The 22205-nt window shown below is 34.7% G+C and overlaps 4 protein-coding genes across 4 annotated transcripts; 3 read left to right on the forward strand and 1 right to left on the reverse strand.

Annotated features, from left to right (window-relative positions):
- The first annotated feature begins 277 nt into the window (after positions 1-277).
- LOC143446598 (uncharacterized) lies at positions 278-4195 on the forward strand. The gene is made up of 6 exons (XM_076946313.1): positions 278-393; positions 600-730; positions 2054-2201; positions 2313-2403; positions 2946-3052; positions 3155-4195. Exons 3-6 carry the CDS (start codon positions 2114-2116, stop codon positions 3196-3198), a joined length of 330 nt encoding a protein of 109 aa, XP_076802428.1. The 5' UTR covers positions 278-393; positions 600-730; positions 2054-2113; the 3' UTR covers positions 3199-4195.
- Positions 4196-5404: 1209 nt separating this feature from the next.
- Positions 5405-8067, forward strand: LOC143446851 (uncharacterized). Its single transcript, XM_076946693.1, has 5 exons — positions 5405-5696; positions 5880-6010; positions 6935-7088; positions 7171-7261; positions 7561-8067. The coding sequence occupies exons 1-5, from the start codon at positions 5618-5620 to the stop codon at positions 7679-7681; spliced, it is 576 nt and encodes a 191-aa protein (XP_076802808.1). The 5' UTR covers positions 5405-5617; the 3' UTR covers positions 7682-8067.
- A 2733-nt stretch (positions 8068-10800) lies between these two features.
- On the forward strand, positions 10801-13684 carry LOC143445591 (selenoprotein S-like). Its single transcript, XM_076944801.1, has 6 exons — positions 10801-11004; positions 11366-11512; positions 12431-12537; positions 12641-12733; positions 12841-12913; positions 13224-13684. Exons 1-6 carry the CDS (start codon positions 10890-10892, stop codon positions 13304-13306), a joined length of 618 nt encoding a protein of 205 aa, XP_076800916.1. The 5' UTR covers positions 10801-10889; the 3' UTR covers positions 13307-13684.
- Positions 13685-14206: 522 nt separating this feature from the next.
- Positions 14207-19946, reverse strand: LOC143445590 (dolichyl-diphosphooligosaccharide--protein glycosyltransferase subunit STT3A-like). Its single transcript, XM_076944799.1, has 17 exons — positions 19866-19946; positions 19321-19433; positions 18725-18907; positions 18330-18548; positions 18096-18220; positions 17573-17737; positions 17276-17456; positions 16890-17045; positions 16683-16774; positions 16452-16610; positions 16023-16211; positions 15685-15801; positions 15504-15606; positions 15225-15346; positions 15094-15160; positions 14901-15016; positions 14207-14607 (listed from the first exon to the last, which is right to left on the reverse strand). Exons 2-17 carry the CDS (start codon positions 19406-19408, stop codon positions 14569-14571), a joined length of 2121 nt encoding a protein of 706 aa, XP_076800914.1. The 5' UTR covers positions 19409-19433; positions 19866-19946; the 3' UTR covers positions 14207-14568.
- Positions 19947-22205: the final 2259 nt, after the last annotated feature.

Genomic DNA, 22205 nt, shown 5'->3' on the forward strand with positions numbered 1-22205 from the left:
CTATCAGTACCGGCACCAAATATTATTTGGACTTTGGAAGCTAGGCCTGCTGAAATAGAAGATATTTCTTGGAAACACAGAAGAGATTTAAGAGCAATGACGTGCGGACTCTTTGGGGTTTTCGGCGTTTTTGCCGCAATGATTCAATCGTTTTTCGTCAGCTACGAGCGCTTTTGTGCCATCAAGTGGCCATTGCTTACTATGAATCAGTCAACCAAAAAAATTGGCATAAAAATCGTCAGTACGTGGATCTTTACTGTTGTGGCTACCAGTTATGTTAGTAAGTAGTTATAAGTTAACTATTATAGTGGTGCTTGTGGTTAATTTACAGGTATAATTCCGTATGAAAGCATGAGCATTGGCCAGCTTTACTGTAACTTTCTGTTTGATGAGGTGAATATAAGTAGGTCAAACATTTCATTTAGAAACTAAGGTCAAGTCTCTTTTTAAATGCATTTTCTAACTGTTTATTACTCCGAGTGGATGACACGGCTCTGCAAGTATTAACTATTGTTTAGAGCTTAGGTTATTATATGAGTTAGCTTGGCAAGCCCTGATGTTCACTTAGAATTGTTTGTGATTTTCTTTTATCATTTTAGCTTGGTTTCCTCAGTCGTATGATTTCATCTATTACTCCTTCCTATTTTTTTACTTTCCCGATCTTCATACCGAGAATCTAATAGAAGCATTCATTCTAGTGACTTCGATCATCCTTTTTTACCTTGTGATTGTAAGTATAAAGTAGCTTAGCCTAAAGCGAAAGTGTTTCAAACGTAAATTATTTTTGTCTCTTTATTGCGTGCAATGTTTTAAAGATGTGTACTGTAACGTGAACGCTACCACCTGCAGCATGCATTTAAATTTTACAACAAAGGTTTTTAGAATGTTTAAGTCAAAGAATATATCATAAGGAAATTTATTTTTGCAAAGCTTCATGATTGACTTCCAACACTTACAGTGTTTAGGTACAACTTTGAAACTTTAAAGCTTATAAAGTATATCTATTTCAGAGAACGGAATGAAATAAGACAACGTCCAATTATATTATTCAATAATTCTATTATCTTCAATATTGATATGTTTAAAATTTGTCTATGAACCTTGTTGTTGATCATCCAAAACGAATAGGATAAATTATTTTTTGTTTTAATTGAAAACAAAAAAAAAACGGTTATAACTATATAAACAAGGTTTGCAGCTGACGAGTTTGCAATATGATGTTGTTGTTGTTGTTTTACAAAGCGTAAATGCTTAATTCTTTATTGGCATATCATAAGTATTAGATTTACCTGAAAAACTGGAATATCTGGATAAGTTAACCGCTCTGACTTGGTGCAATTTTTTTTAAAAGAACATGACAATTGTTGTCAGTAGTTTCTGATAAGAATTCACAAAATTGACTTCACTTCATTTGAATTGGTTTTGTTGATTAGGTTTTATCATTAAGGTATTTTTTGTCCAAAAGCATTAAAATGCAATATAAAATCAAGTTTGTTTCTATGTGAATACATACCAACCAACAAAATGCAAAATTTTTAAGACATCAATTGAGTTGATTTAATTTGATTCACTTCTTCCAGAAGAGTCGACTCGGCAATTCGCTTTTCATGATATGATTAAGACCCTGTTAGATACTAATTATGGTACTTTATATGATATACAACTCTTATCCCAATGAAACAAAAAAAAACTTTACTACAGCAAGCTTTCAATTGATTTAAGATAATTTCAGCATATTATGCCCACAAATTGTCTGTTTTTGATGCTTTAAATTATACTTTAATCATATTTGACTCGAGTTGACTCTAGTTGACTCTAACCAACTAATTATTTGACCATTTGCCTCCTAAGTATAAAGAGTATTTCACTTGATTGCAACTTTTTATATAAAAGATTAAAATATGAGATACACAATTTCTTGTCAGTTCTATTATAACCCATAATCAATCTTTCTTTATATTTGCATTTACGCTTGCCAGGTGGCAGCTTGATTTTTGCCCAAATAAATCATATCAAAAGTGATTTAATTTGAATTAAGATCGATTTTCTATAGATTTTCTTCACCGGTGCTAGCGTCTTGTCAACCTATAAAGCAAACCTTGCCAGAAGCAGGATGATGGGTCGTAGTAATCAAGTCAGCCGTCTTTCACCAACTTACAAGACACTAGCTCTCGTAGCATCAATAGTAACCGCAATTGCCGGTAAGAAATTGTGAAAAAAGACTAACAATTTAATTGCTTACAAATTTAAGATAGTTAGCTATTAATTGATGTCATTTTATTTTCAAAACTATGATCGATGTTTCTCTGCAGTGCCTACACTGATTGCATTTGGGTTGTATTACAACGAAATACAAGTTGATTTGTTCATGGCTATTTGCTCCTTTTTTGCTTTTACCTTTGGGTAAGTTAATGAATCAAACACAAACAATGTCAAGTTGCTTAAAGTATACACATAAGTAAATAACAAATAAGTAGAACATCTGCTTTGATTTTGGTAATTGTTCTATGGCTATGAAAGAATTAATCAAGCAAAAGTTTTAAATGCATTTAGTTTCTTTGTTGACACTAATTCGTTAAAATCCTAGAAATAAAAAAGTCTGTACGTTGAAAGCTATTACCTTTCTCGGTTTCTTAATTGCTTAATTTGAAACTTAGAAAATAGTTTACTTCAAATTAACCACAGTGTACACTTTATAACTTAGTTCTTATTTAAATTAGATTTTCTTCGAATAAGTTATTAAAGATGTCATACTAAGCAAAATACATATATCTATAGGCTTACATTGAGACACACCCGCTAACTTATGCATTAACTTTTTCTCCTATTTTGACTTAAACGCTTATTTTTACAACAGTCCGCTTAACCATTGGCACAATAGTCATTTTCTCGTTTCTTTTCTCTAGTCAACTTCTAGCATTAAATACTCTTTGTTCTAATTACAGGTTCCAAAACGTACTTATTTTTCTGTGGAAAGACAAAGATTTTAGAACATTTGTGAAAACTTCTATAAACAACGCCTACGCTTGCGTGAGAAAACAACTAATTTTAAGTAATTAAAATACTGTACAAATAACTCGTTAATTTATTTGAAATAACGTTTTGTGTTATGAAAAACTTGTTTTGTTTCAAAATATTTTACATTTTTTATCAGATACAAAACAAGCAAACACATCCAGTACCACTACGACAGTATGAATTCAACTCAGTACTTGTGTCCGGCTTGATAATGGCGGCAAAGAAAACATTGCGTTTTTCTTTTCATTAAAATATTTTTGTTTTGCAATGCAATTTGATAATTCTTGCTCAAGGAGTATTGTTTGCATAAATTTCTTGAGATCATTTTGTTGTTGTTAATATAGAATTGTTTTTTTTTTGTATGAAACAGCTACCTTATTAAGCTGGTATAAATTGTTTGTGCTTGTATTTTTTTCGGTTTTTCTTCTATAGGCCAGACACCCTGACCTTGACACTGTCCTGACACACTGAAAAATGCAAAGGTGCAGTAGCAAACAAAATGAAAATCATTTTTTGTTCATACACCTCTTCGGGCACACGATAACCTAGAACAAGGGTTCTTAAACATTTTGGGCAGCACCCTTCTTTATAAGTTTCAGCATAGCTCGCACCACACACTCAAAATTTAAAAAAATATAAAAGACACATCTCTTATTCTATCTACCAAGTGAACCCAAATTACGGGACGTAGATACAATGCAACATAATTATGCGCAAATTGAAGTACTTTGTTTAAAAAAGCAGCATGTCGACAAAAAATGTTGACTACTGTTGTGGAAAGCATCAACTTGGTGTAGCTTGAATACATCCTGTGGTAGGATCGCCTTCAAGTTTAAGAACTCCTGTTCTAGGCTATCCTGTGCCTTAAGCGGTGTATGAACAAACTGCTTGTTATTACCTAACTTTGCATTCTTCAATTGTTTTTCAGAGGAGTTTTTACGTATTTTGATTTTGCAAAGGCTTTTGAAAGACGTAGCCCGCATTTGGTAGCTGCTGTGAAGTACTGTAAATGCGTTAAATAACGTGCGAATAACCCTTTTTAAAGAATTAAGCGGAGTGGTTTGTTACACATCTTCGTATAGGTATTTGAGGAAACAAAACAGGGATTGTACCTGTAGAATGCCAATGGTGACAGCCCCTCACAGCATCGTTTCTGTCTGCAGATAGCCTTGGATGAACCAACTTATAATTGCTAAGCACTTCATCATATAAACATTGAAAGTATTATTAGCTGGTGATTAATAGATAAATAGAATTCATCTTATTGATTTCATCGTCCTAAAATCGATTATTTTGATCTTTATCGTGGATTCTTGAACGTTGACTGATGAAATAAAGATTTATTGAAATAAATTTTTTGTGAGTCTCGGTGGAAGGAACACTAGCTCATAGGTCCTTCAAAAAGAACTACTCCAGCTAACACCTTTTCACATAAACTAAGCGATCGTTGCAAGCGTGCTTTAGAGATATTTGTAATCAAATGGACAATATTACAAAAATCATCACCATTTGGAATGACACGACGATTACAAATGCTCTTGAAAGGTAAAGAAATTCATTAAATATAAATTTCTTATCTTAGATCAAATGTAAGTACAATTAAATATATAGAAACTATAAATGACATCACAGCTTTATTTTCTTATATTTGACTCAGTAAAATTGGAATAAACTAGATAGCTGCTATAACAACTTCACCGTTTTATTATTGTTGAATATACTTATATTCTTATATATTTGATTTACATTAATAATTAAATAATTATTGTTTGGTGTATTTTAGTCATGCTGTATATTATACATATGTTTTGTTTGGAAAGAAATGCAACTCAGTTACACAAAGCAACAGAGTGGAAAATTTTCTGTGGTTCCGAAACCAACATTATTTGCAAACAAACGACAATAAAAAACTGCATCACATGCAAGTATGACCTATTCAACTCGATAGACGTCGATGACATTTAATGACATTTTGCTATATTTGCAGTCAGTCTTTATTCTGGGTCGTATTTGTGTATCTTCTTCTGACCGGAGTATGGGGAGTCATAGGAAATACAGCTCTTATTGCTCATGCAATTACCAAATGGCGAAAAAACAGAAGTTGCTGGTACTTGGTGAAAACGTCACTTGCCTTTTCACAGCTTTTAATGGGTAAGATTACCGATTATTTAAACTAAATTTTCAAAATCTAGAATATCACTTGTATTTTGTGTGTGTGTGTTTTTATTTGTAAATTACAACTTTTTCAAACATTGACTCTGTCAAGAATCACGGTTTATTAAGATAAACAAAATTGTCCATTTCTATCTTTATATACTAGCTAAGTAATTATATGCAAAGTACAAGCAACACAAGGTGTTTTAATCTCACCAGTTTTATGTTGTAAGATGTTTATGTATTGGCTGTACCGGCACCAAATATTATTTGGACTTTGGAAGCCACATCTCTCGAAATACAGAGAAATTCTTGGAAACACACAAGGAACGTGACGGCAATTACGTGCGGAATCTTTTTGTCGCTTTGTGTTTCATCCATCTTGTTTCAATCATTTTTGGCCAGTTATGAGCGCTTTTCTGCTATCAAGTGGCCATTGTTCAGTATGAAGCAGTCAAACAAGAGAATTGGATTCAAAATTGCCAGCGTTTGGACTTTCACTTTTCTTGTCACCAGTTACTTCAGTAAGCAGAATTAGTTTTAAACTGTTATTGTATTTTTGGATTGCCGCAGATCCACTATTTTCTACATTAAATTAATATTTCGTTGCTATAATGAATACTGTTAAAATTTGTAATAGTTAAACTAAATTGGCAAGTCCTCAAATTTTTGTTCCCGTTTTTGAGTTTACATTACTTGGATCTTAGGTTGGTTTCCTTATTCCTTTGATTACATCTATTACCCGTTTATCTTCATATACTTTCCCGATCTTCAAACGGATAATTTGGTTGAGCCTTATCTTATATTGTCGGTGATTGCAGCCTTTTACCTTGTCATGGTAGGTAGCCCTTAAGTGAGTTTTTAAAAATAGTAAGTTAGGCCTATAGGCTGCATCTAATGGAGGATGTATCTCAATACCACATTTTACTTTAAACTTTGTTAAGTTATTATTGCTTTGCACACAAATCAACATGAAATTTCTGAGAGGACGCTAGTTCATTTCTGTAGAGCTTTCCGAAACATTGCAAAAATGGACTGTGTTTATGTAACCGAAAATTATTGCCTTCTGGTGCCAGGCTGTTTTCCCTCATTCACGGTGAACAGCGACACCATCAGTAAAGTCAAAAAACCAATTTCTTTTATTAAAGAGCCCCCACGACCAAAGCCAAACCGACCCCTTTAAATCACTTGACAACGGCTTTTATACAATACAAAAGGTGAGGCGCCAAGCTATTGGTAAGATAAGAACGCACAAAACGTGAGATAAACAATGATCATGACAAGTAACCATCTAAAACCAAAACACCGTGAAGTAATCATCGCACATCGAGTAAAAAATTAACGCATTATAAAACGTAAAAATAAAAAAGATACTATAAATATATTTTTGTTACATTTACAGGTAGGCTAATTGCTTCATTAAAAAAAATCTATTTTTGCTCACAATCTTGTTGATTAATGCTGATTAGAATGATATCATCGCTAATACTGCAATAATGCTTTAAGTAACGAGATTTGACTCATTAGTCGAAAGCTGTTTGACTCATTTGGTTTCGAGTCAAAAACGTTTTGTTTTATTGGAACTTTGTGTTGGAGAGATCAAAAACATGAAATACAAAATTTCGTGTCACTCCTATTACATTGTACTGTAATCGAGCTTAATAATATTTGAATTTACGCCAGCCAGATGGCGACTTGATGTTTCTTGCCAAATAAAATATTTTGAAAATAATTTAACTGAATTAAAATCGATTTTCTTTAGATCTTCTTCATCTGCGCAAGTGGTTTATTACCACATAAAGCGAACCTTGTCCGAAGCAAGATGATAGTTCGTCGCAGTAATAATAACCTAACCAGTCTATCATCTACACACAAGATACTTGCCCTCATAGCATTAACATTTACCATATTTGCCGGTATCTGATTTAAAATGACTCATTTTTTGTTCGTATTAACTATGAATACTTTTCCAATGTTAATTGTTTTCATAATTTGCAGTGCCTTTAATTATTTCATTTGGATTATACTATAAAGGAATTCAAGTTTACCTTATGATGACTATTTTTACCCTTTTTGGAATGAGTTATGGGTAAGTAATCAAATTTGCTAATTTAGTTTTTGTAATTGGTGTTTAAGTTGTGTTCGTTTTAAAGCTATGTTTCTCGGTTTATTTAAGTAAAAAAATAAGTATCTAAATTAAATCTCCGTCTAACTTTTAAATCTAAAGTTAATATACCTTCAACCAAGTAAAATGACGACGAATCATTTCTAATATAACCTGCAATGGCTTTTCTTCTTGATCTACTTATGGTGAAATAATCATGTTCGATGTTCTGTTGCAGCTAAGGTCTAGCAACAAATATTTTTATAAACTTATTCTCATTGCAGGTCCATGAACTTACTAATTTTTTTGTGGAAAGACGAAGGCTTTAGAAGATTTGTAAAGGGTTTCATCAACAAAGCAAACTTTTGGTTGAGAAGGAAACTACATTTTGATAACTTATTTTAGCTCTTTAGGATATGATCCTTTCATCGGAATATTTTTGCTTTGTGATCCATTGTTTAAATTATCGCTTAAAATTAAGGATTGTATAGAAATTGTTGGCCTTCATATTTCTGTTATTGATGAAGATCTGCCCGTAAAATACCGACGTCATTGAGTCAGTAATGGCTCGTTCAAGTGTAGTCTATTTTAACTTTTTTGATCACTTGTTATCCCATACCTGAAATTGCCTGTGAAAAAAGTGTAAACGTATTTCTAGCGACTTGCTTCTGAATGGAAACAATAGCTCGTTAGCACTCTTTTAAAAAACTATTGCATGTCCGTTTTCTCTCAAACGCTTCTTAAAAGAATACTTTTGAAAGTTGGCTACTCTTTGCCATTGTGAAACTAACGCAGATCACCATGTGAGTAAGCGATTCCTGTAGAAATTGACTTGTTTGTTAAACGCCGTGTTAGCTTCAGTAATATCTACAGTATTTCGCGACATCTTATGTTTTTGGTACAAAACCTATGTAATTTTATATGTCTTAAAGAAAGTGATTTTTGAAAACGGCTGCTGCATTCTTGCATATTTCAGTAATTGTGAAAATTTTGGTAGTTATTTTGGGAAAGCCCCTGCATTTTAGTGGTGACGTGTGTTGAGTTTTTGTTGTTGAAAGTTTCTACCTGGCACCTGCCAAGTCATTATTGTGTGATTTTTCAGGAGTTGGTTTGGTTGACTTGGGGTTTGGAAAGCTTGGTTTATAAAATACAAGTGCACAACCAGATGAAGTCACAAAAAGAGTAGTTGGGTTCTGGTATACGAAGGCATCTTGTGGTTGTGCACTTGTATACTATAGACCTGGACAGCTTAAGCAGACAGTTTAGATGCTAGTGGTTAATTGTTAAGAAATGAAAATCAAAGTAGCCATGTGAATGATGTGATATGTCAGTATGTGGAGGTATATTTGTGTTAGATGTTATATGGAATGGATGATTTTTCCCACTGAAAACCGCCAAAACAGGACTATTATTAAGCTACAAGCTTTGCGTTTCAGTGTTTTACGTATAGGCCTAGACCTGATTTAGTGAGTTAGTTGCACTCGATACCTCCAGTTTTTACCATTTTTGCGCTCGAATTCTTGCCGTCCTGCATCCCCAAAATCTCATCGGAAAGTGCTATACTTTCCACTTTCGCACACTTTTCCAGTTCAGCAGTTTGGTGCAAATCTGCAGTTAGTGAATCTATATAGTTATAGCCATGTATACCAAATGCTTAAAAGTAAAGCAGTTTTTAACAAGAAATTATAGCCTACAGGCATGCAGAGAAATCAATGTTTGAAATGGCTGAAAACAATGTGCCCCAATTTTAGGATTTTTTAAATTGGTACTCACTTCAGAGCATTAACTGACCAAGTTTGCCGTTTTATGATAAACTGGTTCGTTAAAAAACTTTTAATAAAATGCTAATACATTCTAATATATTTTAGTAATAATACTCCAGTTGCAGTATAAGCTACATAAAAAATTTTTGAAATGAAAGCTGTTTTCAGATGCCTAGGATCCTGATTAGCCATGCTGGAAGGTGTGGCACCTGCATGCAGGAGATTTATTAACATGCTGAATTATAGTAAACAAAAAAAGCAAAGCTGGTTGTTTGAGTGCCAATTTATCATAAATAAAGAAATAATGTATTCTTCGGTACATGTCATCACACCAAAGTTTGCGTCTTTGCATGCACGATTTCGCGTCTAAAACTGCTGTACTTTCAAGTGTGGCTTACTGGCAGCATGGTATGGTGAACTGGAGTTTTTCTCAAAATTAGTAAAACCTTCGCTTGACTTGTCTGTTTACATTGTCCAATGGTTATGTACTTTAACTTTTTTTTTAGTGGTTTTACCAGACTTCTGGGTTATTCAACATGACCTTGAACATGACAATTTATTTAGACTAAAATAGGGTTGCCATACGTCCGGACATGTCCGGAATTTTAGTGTTCAAAATGCGTCCGGGGAGAAATGCTAAAATATGCTTAAATGTCCGGAATTTTTTAAAATTGTTTGTTGCGTTACGGGTAATAATTTCATTGTTATGTCATAAACGACAATACAGCGCTCTATTTGGGATACATGGATGAGTGGAGCTGGGCTAGTAGCTGAAGGCCTTATATCTTGGTCGATATTGCAAAATTTAGAACATGTGTGAAACGATAAGAGCGTATATTCACTGAAGAAAATTATTAAGCAGTGAAAGCAGTAGAAAAATAGCGCAACAAGAGGTCTGTTGCAGACCCAATTCACGAGGCCCAATAGCCTAGTGAATTCACGACACTATGTTCAAAAATCCACTCCGGTATACAATCAATAGGCAAAGCATTGCTAGTGTGACGTCATATTGACAGACGATGTGTTCATACCTCATTTTAAAAACCGCTAGTGGGCACTAAAGAGTGTCCGGATTTTAGGCCACGAAAATATGGTAACCCTAGACTAAAACTTATCATTGCCCAAAGGCTTTGCAACAATAACGCTGTGTTACTGTAGATCAGTGTTTTCCAATTCTTTTTTCAACAGCAACCCCCTGGACAACTTGTGATAATAATCAATTGCTTGTTCAACTTAAAAGTAAAAGCGAATTTATTATCCATTCAAGAAGTGAGAAAAACACATGCATGCTTGTAAAATCAGCACTTAGATTAGCCTGAAATTTGTGTAACTTTTTGCAATTATTCAACGCATGATGGATCAATTATAACAACTAAAACATTTCTGACACAACAAGACATTCCTCTTTTGAACTGAGTAAACTTTTCTTTCAACTACATCGATTAGGGAATAAATTGAACATTGACAAGCCTAACTCGTGCCATCAAATCAAATCTAGGTAGCAGGCGTTATTACACCATCCACCATTCAAGTCAAACAAAGCTTTAATGCTGTAGATTAATACCTGTTTTACACAATTACAAGTTCGATACTGCGGCCGCCCCAATCTATCATAAAGTATAAAACACACTTGGTTGGAATTGTTGTGATTATTCAATTAACTTTAAACAAGGTGCTCATTGTCTTACAACTTTAGAATTGAAAAACTGTTTCAATTGTTAAGAAGTTGATAACAAAAGATAAAATTTTATGACAATATCTAGTACTTCATCATACGGTTTTGCTAGACGACAAGACTGGCATGAATTGTGGACGTTAGTTTGTATAAATAATATTTTAGTAGTTTAGTAATGGCTGAAGCAGATGTGTTTGATGATGGGCCTGCTAAAGAACCCAACATGGCAGCGGGCCACAAGCCACTTGTGAATGAGAACCCACGAAACCTTGTGGAAATTTTCTATGCAGGTAAGAGCTTTATAATTGGGAAACGAATTTACTAAACTGTAAGTCGTATGTAGCGGTAAAGTAAGCCACGCTGGAACATTAGATACAGTAAACCAATGCAATATATTTTCTATGATAATAAATAGATGTAGAAAATAAAAACGAGAAAGATAGTTTTGTCGATAAAATGTGGCTAACAGAACAAAACCGCAAGATAAAATTTTGGTTTGATAAATAGTTCTAAGCTGCCCTCGAATTTTAGCCGCAATAAGTGATGATAAAGTTTACAATCGAATGAATACGGTGGTTAGTTATAAGTAAGTTCTTAACATAATATTCTGAGGTTATCAAACAGATACGAAAATATCTTTTTGTCATGCAGGGATTGGTTTTATTGAAGCTTATGGCTGGTTGATAATTTTTGGATTGATATTTGTGATGGTTTTGTGGACCAACATTAGCAAACCATTGAAAAAGTTTTTCCAAGGAAGCAAAGTACCGTATAATCGTGATGTGACTGACTCAATGAGTAAGTTTGTTATGTTGAAATATTAATAACTGTCTATCCCAGAGAATGTTTTAGATTGCAATTGTCATGACTAGGGCCCGCAAAAGTCAATAAAGTCAAAATTTTTTAAGGACCTCGTCTGACCACGAATCAAAGAATAAAGTTGTTTTCAGCACCTAGGGGGTTGTTTCTAAGAAGTTTATAGGTCAAAATAAAGTCAAAATTTATAATAAAGTCAAAATTTTCAATAAAGTCAAAATTTGTCAAATTATGGCTTTTGACAAAGTTTTTGTGTTTCTTGAGAGTAATTTTTGTAAAAATCCTCGTGGAAGCATTGTAAATCAGGAACTGCGACACAATTAAACCATATTAACCCATAAAAGCAGGAAATAAGTCACAATGCCCACTTGGATCAGCAGTAACTTTTATTTCAAAAAGCTATTGAGAAAAGACAGAAATTTCAAGCCTGAAAATGTTAAAAATTACATGATGCTGTATTACAATAAATAAGTTGAAACACTTTTCTGTAGTGATTTCTTTAAAGCCGCGTGAAGGGGGTTACATTACTTCTTCCCTGTTTAATTTGCTGTTTATTAGAATTTACCATTGCGGAGAAAATGGAGGCAAAGTGCCCTTTTCACAAGGACAAAATAACACAAGCTACCTAAATCTATCGCCAAAAAACACGACACACTTTTTATAATCCAAAAAACACCTTGACTTTTCGACAAAATATTACGTTTGGGTCTGAAATTGACAAAATATTATGTTTGGGTAACAGGAGGAAGAACTGTGGCCTCTACAAATAAGCAATTTCGTTAGGTCAAAATAAAAATGGCCCTAGTCATGACAATCTGATGTTTCAAGATTGTATTTTATTCTAAAATTATAATGAAACTAACATCATTAAATGTTTAACAAGTTTTTCCATATCCCCAGCCACTGAGCAAGTTGAAGCCCGCATGGTTGCAATGGATAAGGCGCGACAAAAAATGCAGGACCGGTATAATGAGCAGGCAACAAAAATGTCTGCTAAACGAAAGGAGGTAATTATGCTATATATACTACAAAATGATGATTACTAAGTATAGTTGTGCAACATCTGAGTTTGTTTGAACTTTTTAATGCTCAACTCATATTGTGGTTTAGGTCGAAGAACAAAAGCGTTTGCAGAAAATCAGTGACCACGACGCATTAATGTCCGGGAAAACACAATCCTCAACACATCATAAAATGGAACAGGTCAGGTTTTAACGCTTTGTCTCATGGTTAAATGTTATTGAGCAAGTTTAAACCAAGTGCTAGCAACAACTAAATACTTACCTTAAGGCAAGTTCATTTTTCTGTAGAAAACTGTTCAAGAAACATCACAACAAAATGTTATCAAGCGAAACAAGGATGCAAAGTCGCTGAGAAGGAGTGGTGAGTGGATTTCTGTATTTTTGAAAATATTAACTTATTCTTTAAGTGGTCTGTTTAACTAAAGAAAGTTGAATTGATTGAAATATACCGGTACCAACATAATTTGACAAAGAGATAGCAACACAGAATTCTTAGATTTGTCAATATAATTCTGACGTTTTAAGATATTTTTGTGAGTTAAGGTTGGTTTGGGTGTATTAGATACTACAGAAAAATTTTAATTACGGGTCTAATGACAGACTCTGGTTTATTCCAGGGTTTATGGTAGGTACAGTTTGTTGCCGCGTAACCAAATTTTGTCAAATTTCAGATGACGGCCCACTCAGTCGTGGAAGTTCTAATGACAGTTGCCGTTGGCGACCAGGATCGAGTAGACCCTCAGCTGGAGGATGAGGTTAATTTTCCACTTGTATCTTGTCTTCTGAGATGTCATAACTGATATTGTGATGTCACAGAAGACTCTAAATCTGGGGAAATTCATTTTTTCTTCCAGGTTTAGAATGCATGTGAACTTTTTATATGGTGACTTATTTTATTGGAAGTAAGTTTTGGTTAAGTTAGGTATGACTTTTGCATTGTAAATTTTGAGCCATGCTTACACGGTCTTCATTCTTCCAATAAAATTTTATGAAGCGAGTATTTCTAAAAAACTATAAGTTTGGATATTTGCTGATCTTTTGTCACCTATCTCGTTGATTGTACAGTGCACTTATGTAACAATCTATTCTATCTGTCCTTGTGTTTTAATAAAATGTTCGGACTGCTTGTTTATTTGCACCCTCATTGCTGTGGCCTTACCATTGTGGGGTTTAGAAAGCTACTCGTAAAGTCTTTCACTTCAGAAAATGGCAAGCACCGTACCATGTAGTACTACACACCAGTATCATAATGCATGATTGAAGGACACTATGGTATGACATATTATAAAACGTAAATCTACCTTAAAGAAGTAGCATTCAGATTAGGCTAATTATGAAGGAAGGATTGTCCTTGGTGATACTAAAAAGTGTGACCTTTTAAAAATAAACGAAGCGTGGCTAAGAAACTTTGACCTTGTATTTCAGCCACCTCTCAGAGATAATATTTTGTCAAATGTGAAGTGACACACTGTTACTTCACTTGGAAATATCTTATTATGTAATTATGATTCCTGGATAATTAATTAATGCAGTGATCTGTTGAAAACTCGGTAACCCTAATCCTGGGAACTTGTTTTGAGAAATCCTTGACAATCCACATACATGGTACACTACTTGCAATTGCTGGAGCGATAAAAACTACATAGACACAACATAAAAGTAGGCTTTTATATTAATATGCCTCGAGAATGCGTTGAAACTTCAAAACGAGCGTGAGTGCTTCATTCAAAAACAACCTGCATTTAGATAATTTGCTCCATGAGTAAACACACAATTAGAACACACGCAGTAGTAGTACCAGGCATTGCCGGGAGCTTCATTGAAATCAGGATGAAGGAAATAGATCGAATTAGTAACAAAGCCTAACACTTCAAGAGGCAACTAAAATGAATTTCTTTTGACTAAAAAGGCAAACGCCACCATAAGAAAAAGTATTGCCCCAGAAACACCAGTAATATCTTCGCAAAACTCCCACACAAAGAAGAGTTTGTATGTCTTTGCCATGGAGTAATGTTTCTATGTGCGTGGATTTCCCCTGTTGTCAAGATCCTTGACCTAAAAAAAATCAATTGAAACTGTATCTAATTTCCTTGAAATCTATAACTGATTGAAATGTATCACAGATTTTTTTAATGATATATTGGGGGCTCAAATGGTGTCGAACGTTCTCTCAAAATTTATTCCTCTACAACTAAAGGAGAAAATTAACAGTTCTTAAATATTTAAAACCACTTAGGAGTTACCAAACCTTAAAAAAACCTATACGTATGCACCTATATACACTTATGTAAAATGCCATGCATAAAATTTGATTAAGTATTTCATAGTATTCTCTTCAGAATATCTACCTTGTAAATACGGACAATCCAGTGTTCAGTGGTATAAGCTTCATCCAAGACATCCAACTCAAAATCTTTGTTTCCGATTTCTGCATTTCTCACTCTGTCATACCCGGTCGGTTTATCTGCATAAAATGAAAATGAAACTAGCTTTAAAAGGAATTGTTCACTTTCAAAATAACTTTGCTCAGTACAGACATACTTTGCTCAGTATAGACTTGTCCAAAGCGATAGTAGCACATCTTGTACATCATGCAGTTTTGCAAGACCTGCAGAAAGTAGATTATCATTGAATTATGGCAACAAATGATATCGCAAGGGTGAAGTATTTACCTGAGAGCCTTCAGAATCGACTCGAAATTCTCCGCTCGGTGTGTAATAGTCTGATTCCTTGATATGGGCTCCACGATCTGTGGATCCACCAATCCTCACCATCCACAAGAACTTGTTGATGTCTGAGAGAAGTTAATAGGTAGATTAATCTAATGATGCTACTAGCAATGTGTCAGCTTCCTGTTGTTTTAAAAGTTTTATCATTACTTAAAATAGCCAACAAAATTAAATAAAACGGAGATGTACTAGGTGATATTCACTTATATCACTGGACCTTACCGTCTGAAGAATATCCAGTAAGCCCTCCGAATATGACAAGCACATAATCCACGTCCAGTTCTCTCATAATCTCATATGCTTTATCCTCAGTTGATGCCATAGCCTGATCGAAACAAACCACATATTAATCACAATCGTCTTTTAAAGGCATTGTGTGTGCTATGGAGTGAAAGGCAAATACCTGTCCAACTCGTGAAATGTGGGTGTTATTCCAAGTGTTGTTATCTACAAGTATGGTTCGATTTGCCATTGCTGTGATTTGGTAGCCGTAATCCCACCAAGACATCACTTTGGAATTCTAAAAAATTATCATAAACCATCTCTTATTCCACCAAAACTATTATTAAAATCATTAGGAAGGATTCAGAAGGCCTCAGTAGTAGCAAATAAATGTCTCCAGTGTACATACAGTCCGCTGAATTTGATACATCACAGGCCTGAAACTAATTCCTATCAAGACATTATTAAAGTACAAAAGGACTTTTTCATTTGTGGAACCAACCAAACTCATTTAATCACCTCTGGTGTGTTGTGTCTCAGCCAATAATAAGCTTCCCTGAAGTCGTCAAAAATAATCCGTCCACCGTCACCACCCCTGGCGCTGAGGACAATCGAGGGGCTGGAGTAAGCCTCGGATGTAACCCACACTGAGTGAGAGGCAAAGAGAGAGAGGAAAATTGTCATCATCACCACGACTCCTGTTGCCACCTGGACAAGCAGTTATTAAACTTACACTTGACACACACAAAAGTGATCTTTTTGCATGTCACATACTCATATGCAATACGCTTAGTATCATATTTGGTTCCCAATATCATGATAAAATAGCTTTGAAGAAAAACAGCATTTGAAAAATGTTTAGTTGTATCCCATTATCACAGATGTCGATTAGTGTGATAAACATAGACGAACAGAACAGAGCTTGTTAAGGAACCTTTGAATGCTCACCTCATTCCTCATTGGGTATGAGTTATCAGATTTGGTTCGTCCCTTTTTGTCCTTTTGAGCAACAGAATCAAGATTCTTCATGTAGGTGGTCAGGACGTGGTTCACTCCAATGCCAGCTAGAATGCACATCACCGGGGCCAGCACCAGCATCAGACGCACCTGAGGTGGAAACAAAATCAGTAACACGTCCTTGTCCTGGTCGATACGTGGAACTGGTCAAACTAAACTTACCATGACGGCGGCAAAATACATGCTGGTCACTCCGTACAAGATTATGAACAAGTTGTAGTCCTTCAAGTTCTTGAAGCAGACGTATAACCCAACTAAAAATTTGTTATTGAAAAAATATTACACATATTAAAGCAAATAACATTATTTATCAAGCCTAAACACATTTTTCAAATGCACACAATGAAATTCAAATTGTGTAAGTTTCACCTGGAAACATGAAAACTAGCATTTGCAGATCAAAGTAGAACGAGGACCAAGTGGTAGGCTGATGTTCAGATACAGACGCGATAATGGGAATGTTGTTCTTTGCATAACTTGGATCCAGAAGTGAGTAAAAACGTCCAGTCCATGGAGCAATTTTCCCTACATGGTGATTATTTTAAAAGCGTAGCAATAGATAAATTCCTGGGACAACTTAATTTTAGTCACAATTAACTTAAAAACAATTATAATGTAATTCTCATAACAGATGGCATTGAATCAATGTTGGCTTAAATAAGAATCTTCCTGCATAGAATCGAAATTGACTTTGAGTAAAAAAGATCACTGAGGTTATGGCGGTTGGAACACTTGAGTCTAACGGAAGTACTTACCAGATAAAGTGAGAAAGCCCACAGCACCAATAAAGATCGTACCCACAATGTAGAGCATTGTCTGCCACAAGATGGCGAAATGAGCAGATGAAAGCCTCGCACAAAGGAAGTTGATGAAAGAGACAATTTGGCAAAGACCAAAAACACCTAGCGCCCCCATGTGTTCAGAAGTTTGGACAGGCTGAGCGAAAAAAATAGAAAATTAAAATAGTCAGGTATTGGAGTAAAACAAAATTTAGACAGGCACAAACAACAGACGTGATAAAACAAGGTTTTAAAATTTAACATAATACACACCTGAAAACCAACGAATGAAATCTGCATAGACAGTATAGTACCAACACTGTATACAGTGGTGTAGGCCACATAGATCTTATGCGAATATCGCCCAGTCACAATGCAAGCCAGCACGTGAATCGGAATCAGGTTGATTAAGAAAACATAGCCTCCCCACGATGACACCTGGTGAAAAATTTGTTACTAAAATCTGTTTCATTTTCATACCTGCATTACCATACACCGTCCTGATTGGAAGAATATAAGCCAAAGTAAATTATGTTGTGTTAGAATAGGTTAAAATCTATAAGAAATTGACTCAAATGTCACTTGATTAGTGGACATGTTTTTATTGTTACAAAATTTGCTTTGTATCTAATGTAGATTTTATCACAACTTTGATTTTCCAGTGTGTTTGTCCAATATACCACGGTTATGTACTTTCTATGCTAAATGAGGATGCAAAATCAGCTAATGATGAATATCTGATGTTTAGTACATAACTGATAGATCAATGACAACGCGGTTAAGATGTTCAACTTACCATGTAAAAGTAAGCGACTGAACATAGTACAGCCCAGAACACACTGCCTGTTTTGACAGATTTTATCCATAAGGTGTAAGTAAAAAGCATGCAGAAGATAGCAATACCTTCGTTATCATAAGAACCTGAAAAAATAAAATAAAACCTTTATTTTTCTTTGCAAATTTGTTTCAATTAAAATTTCTTCCACTAAAGTGTAATATTTCGAACAAGAAAAATTAATGAACGACATACCAGCTACAGATCTTGAAATGTAACCAGGCACCACAGACATAAATGCCGCAGCAACCAAACCAGCTCCACTATTGGAGAGTTGTTTCGTGAGGTGGTATGTAACGATGGTCGTGAAAGAAGAGAACATGGGCGCCAAAAAGACGCACATGTTTCGAATGTCAATAGTGATGTTGAAGTAATGCAGGACATTGTAGAATGCAGCTGCTGTCACCATGAGACCTGCGATATATCTTCAAAGTCAACTATGAGTGCTTTTGGAAAAACAAGCAAAAATATAAAAACTAGGTATTTTAAAGTTTAAATTTCCATAAAGCATGATTTGTAACTTTTTGAATCGCACTGTGTAGTTACTTAAAATATTTTGCTGTTGTAACATGCCATAACCGTCTTCTAACCTGGGTAAATTGTGCCACCAATGATTCTTCCCAATGGATACCATGCTGTGTCATCAAACCAATTGTGGAAATCGTAAAACCCCTTTTCAGCAAGATATCTTGTTGTCCGATAGTTAAAGTAGGGATCAAACTCATGAATAACACTCTCAAAACGTAGCACGGAAAACAGACGGACAGAAAAGGCTAAAAATACATAGTTTTGGAAAAAAATCAGGATTACAATTTGACAAAATATTTAACATAAACTGAATAAATTGAAATCCTAAATAACTCTACATTAGGTGGCTGTGCTGTGGTACCTTCCACCATCTCTGTATTAACATGTGGCACATTTATAGCCCTTGTGGCTTTGCCACCTTTTCTCATTCGTGAATTGTACCTGAGCATGTTATTTTATTAAACTAAGCCTATAGACACAGGAAAGTTTGTTATTTTTGGAATATCCCACCCAACAAGATGAAACAATAGTCTTTATACGAGCACTTTGAAAACTTTCCAATCTGGAATTGACCAATATACTGGGTAGCATCGTCAGTTTGCTCCAGACAGTTAACGATTTATATAAACCATTTTATAATAAACAATACAGTACTCACATAGTATACAACAGACTGCTAATACAAGCATCTTCAACAAAGTATCTTGCTTGTCCGCAGACATCTTCAAAAACGCCATGCGACCCATGCTTGCAATTCAGTCAGTAGCACACCTATGAAGAAAACCTTGCAATAAAATAATAAAGTGGAAATAGTCTTATGCAAACAAATTCCTAAATGATTCGCTAAATAGCCTTTCGTTGAAATGCAAAACTTTGGCAAACATTGGCGTGAACCCAACTACGGAATTATCGGCACCAAGAATAGAAAATGCAACTTTTAATTTTAAACTCAAACTAACGTGACGAGATCTGCAACCATTATGGAACAAGGTCCAACTAACGACTGACAAAGCTAGCGGACAAGTCCAACGACAACGGTAACGTACGACGTTAGATTTCAGATTACACAGACGAAAAATACGAACATAGCCTACTGAAAAACCTTGCTATGACCGTATGCACATGCGGCAAACAGCGAACTGAAAGCGCATAAAACGTATATCTATAATCCATTTCGTACAAATCGTACAAGCATACACTCACCTGAAAATTGTAAACCCGTCGACCAGAATCTGCACTCGACAACTCTCGCTTCCACGTCCGGTGTTTACGTCACGTGTGTTTCTACGTGTCAAAAACGTCATATTGAAGCTAAGTTAGGGCGCTGTTAGTGGTTAAGTTGCCACTTGCCACGTAAGACCAGAACAACTCAAGGCATTAAAGCAAATTGAATTCAGTTTTAGATCAAAATAAAGAAAATTTGTTTAAAAAATAATTTTACGGTTTATAGTCTACTTAAATTTTTTATAAAACCTTCTTTTTTCTTTTCCTTGTATTGACTTTTTTTGGAAGAACACAGCAAACGAAAAATATTTTTGTGTCACAAAGTTTCCCAGTATAAGAAAATTGTAATGTGAATAATGAGATTTTTTGAAATTTTGTTAACGTTGTTATCTTATCTATCTTACTTGCGAAATGGTATAATTAATGATTGATTGATTATTATTTTTTTATTTTACCGATTCCGAGATGCTTTAGGGGACTTCCCATGTTCAAAATTCAAAATTGAAAATCGTTGCGCCTTGCTTATTTTTAGCCATCTACTGACGGCCGAAATCAAAAGTAAGATGTTAACTAATTTAATATGATGAAAAGATACCTATAAACAACAAGTAAACGGGAAGTTGTTGACAACATAACACTTAAAAGTGCAAGATGTTAAACAGGCCTGTCTCTCATTGACGCGATAAGTCGACAGAAGGTTTTCACGGCCACTAAACAACTTAAACCACAGTTTGCCTATATAGTATCACAAGAATATATAGCCCACAAAACTATTTTAGAAAACACAAAGGCACGAAAACACAATATACCAGTTTAGAAATCCAAAAGTTAAAAATGTATATAAAATAAACGTACTGGGAGATGATGAGCTCAGTATATGTTATATAGTAAGTTTGCTATGCAATGTATATGGTGTTGCCCTTATGTTGAAGAACCTGTCACGTCAGGTTAGGGTGCCAACTTTTCGATTGATTTTCCTGCATACTTGCGATGTCTAAAACCCAAAAAATAAAGTCGGTAGGTACGTAAGTAGGTCACACAGCTTGTTGTTAACGATATGTGGTTAAGAGAATGAGTAGGCCTACACAAAAAGTTTATCTTAGCTACGTAAAGTATTATTGGAGTTACAATTAGATTGAAAATTAGCTTCGACCACACAACTTTTTCCAGTGAAATGGTGGCAGCCAAGAATAATACAGCATAGCTTAAGCCCAGGCCACAGCCAAGGTTTCGAACTCAGTTGTAGCTGTTTGCGATAGGCTTAACATTTGCCTACCTGTTATTCTAGAAAAATTGGTTGCAAAGAATAGGCTACGCCTATAATCGAATATAAATGTTAAAAATTAAGGTCTATTGATTTTTGTTTTAGGCTTATGCGTAGGCTGGTTTCTTAAAAAGATGAAGTCACAAATTTTGAAGTTTGTCCCATCAAAGCTAGATTTTCATCAAAGCTTTCTTTTTCGAAAACAAATTAAGATGTAGCAGTGAGATTTGCGTAAGATCAAACCTAATAGTTATATTGGCGCTAAGCAGCGCGGGTCGCAGGTCGCGTAGGCCTGAGGCCAGTACTGAAGAGAATTGTAACCAAAATAATATGTTTCCTGACTTGAGTCAACCAACACTTGAGGAAATCAACACAGTCATGCCTCTAGTGAGATACCTCTAAGTACAAGTTATGTACCTATCCTATAAGCTATTACAGCATGGCCAAATGTGATTATGTGTCGTGTTATTATACAAAATAAATATTTTTAATTACTTTAGTTAACGCTTGATTTGTGTTTCATGAGGCAACCCGCCAGCCATGCTCATGGTTATTTCCAAAGCACGGAAGTCATTGGGCACTTCCGGAGTGAATTTTTGCCTGTAAGTATTTCTGCAAAAAATCAAAAATGACGTTTTCTGGATTTTAACTTAATTAGTTTGTAATAATTAATACACTTTTTCTTGACATAATAAGTATCTGCGTTATTGTATAAAAACTACAACACCCATTGAGAATAATTGCAATTCGATTAATATGCTGCTGTTTTGTGTCATCACCCCAGAGCCTTAACGTTTACAATTTATCTTTCTTTACAATAAGCAAAATCTGATTTGCTGACACGTTGAACTGTTTTGCAGAATTTGATTATTTATGCGTTTCAAACAAAAATTCAACCACCGACTTGTTATTTAACTACATAGATGTTGAGTGCGAAAACTTAAACAATATTTGGGTATTGACGTGCTTTCAGAAGCTTACCGGGTGAGGGCGATAAAACGCAACGACGATCGCAATAGAAACGATTTTGTGGTCAAAACTAAACAATTGAATAC

This window comes from Clavelina lepadiformis, chromosome 2, assembly GCF_947623445.1.
Source record: "Clavelina lepadiformis chromosome 2, kaClaLepa1.1, whole genome shotgun sequence".
Taxonomy (NCBI): domain Eukaryota; kingdom Metazoa; phylum Chordata; class Ascidiacea; order Aplousobranchia; family Clavelinidae; genus Clavelina; species Clavelina lepadiformis.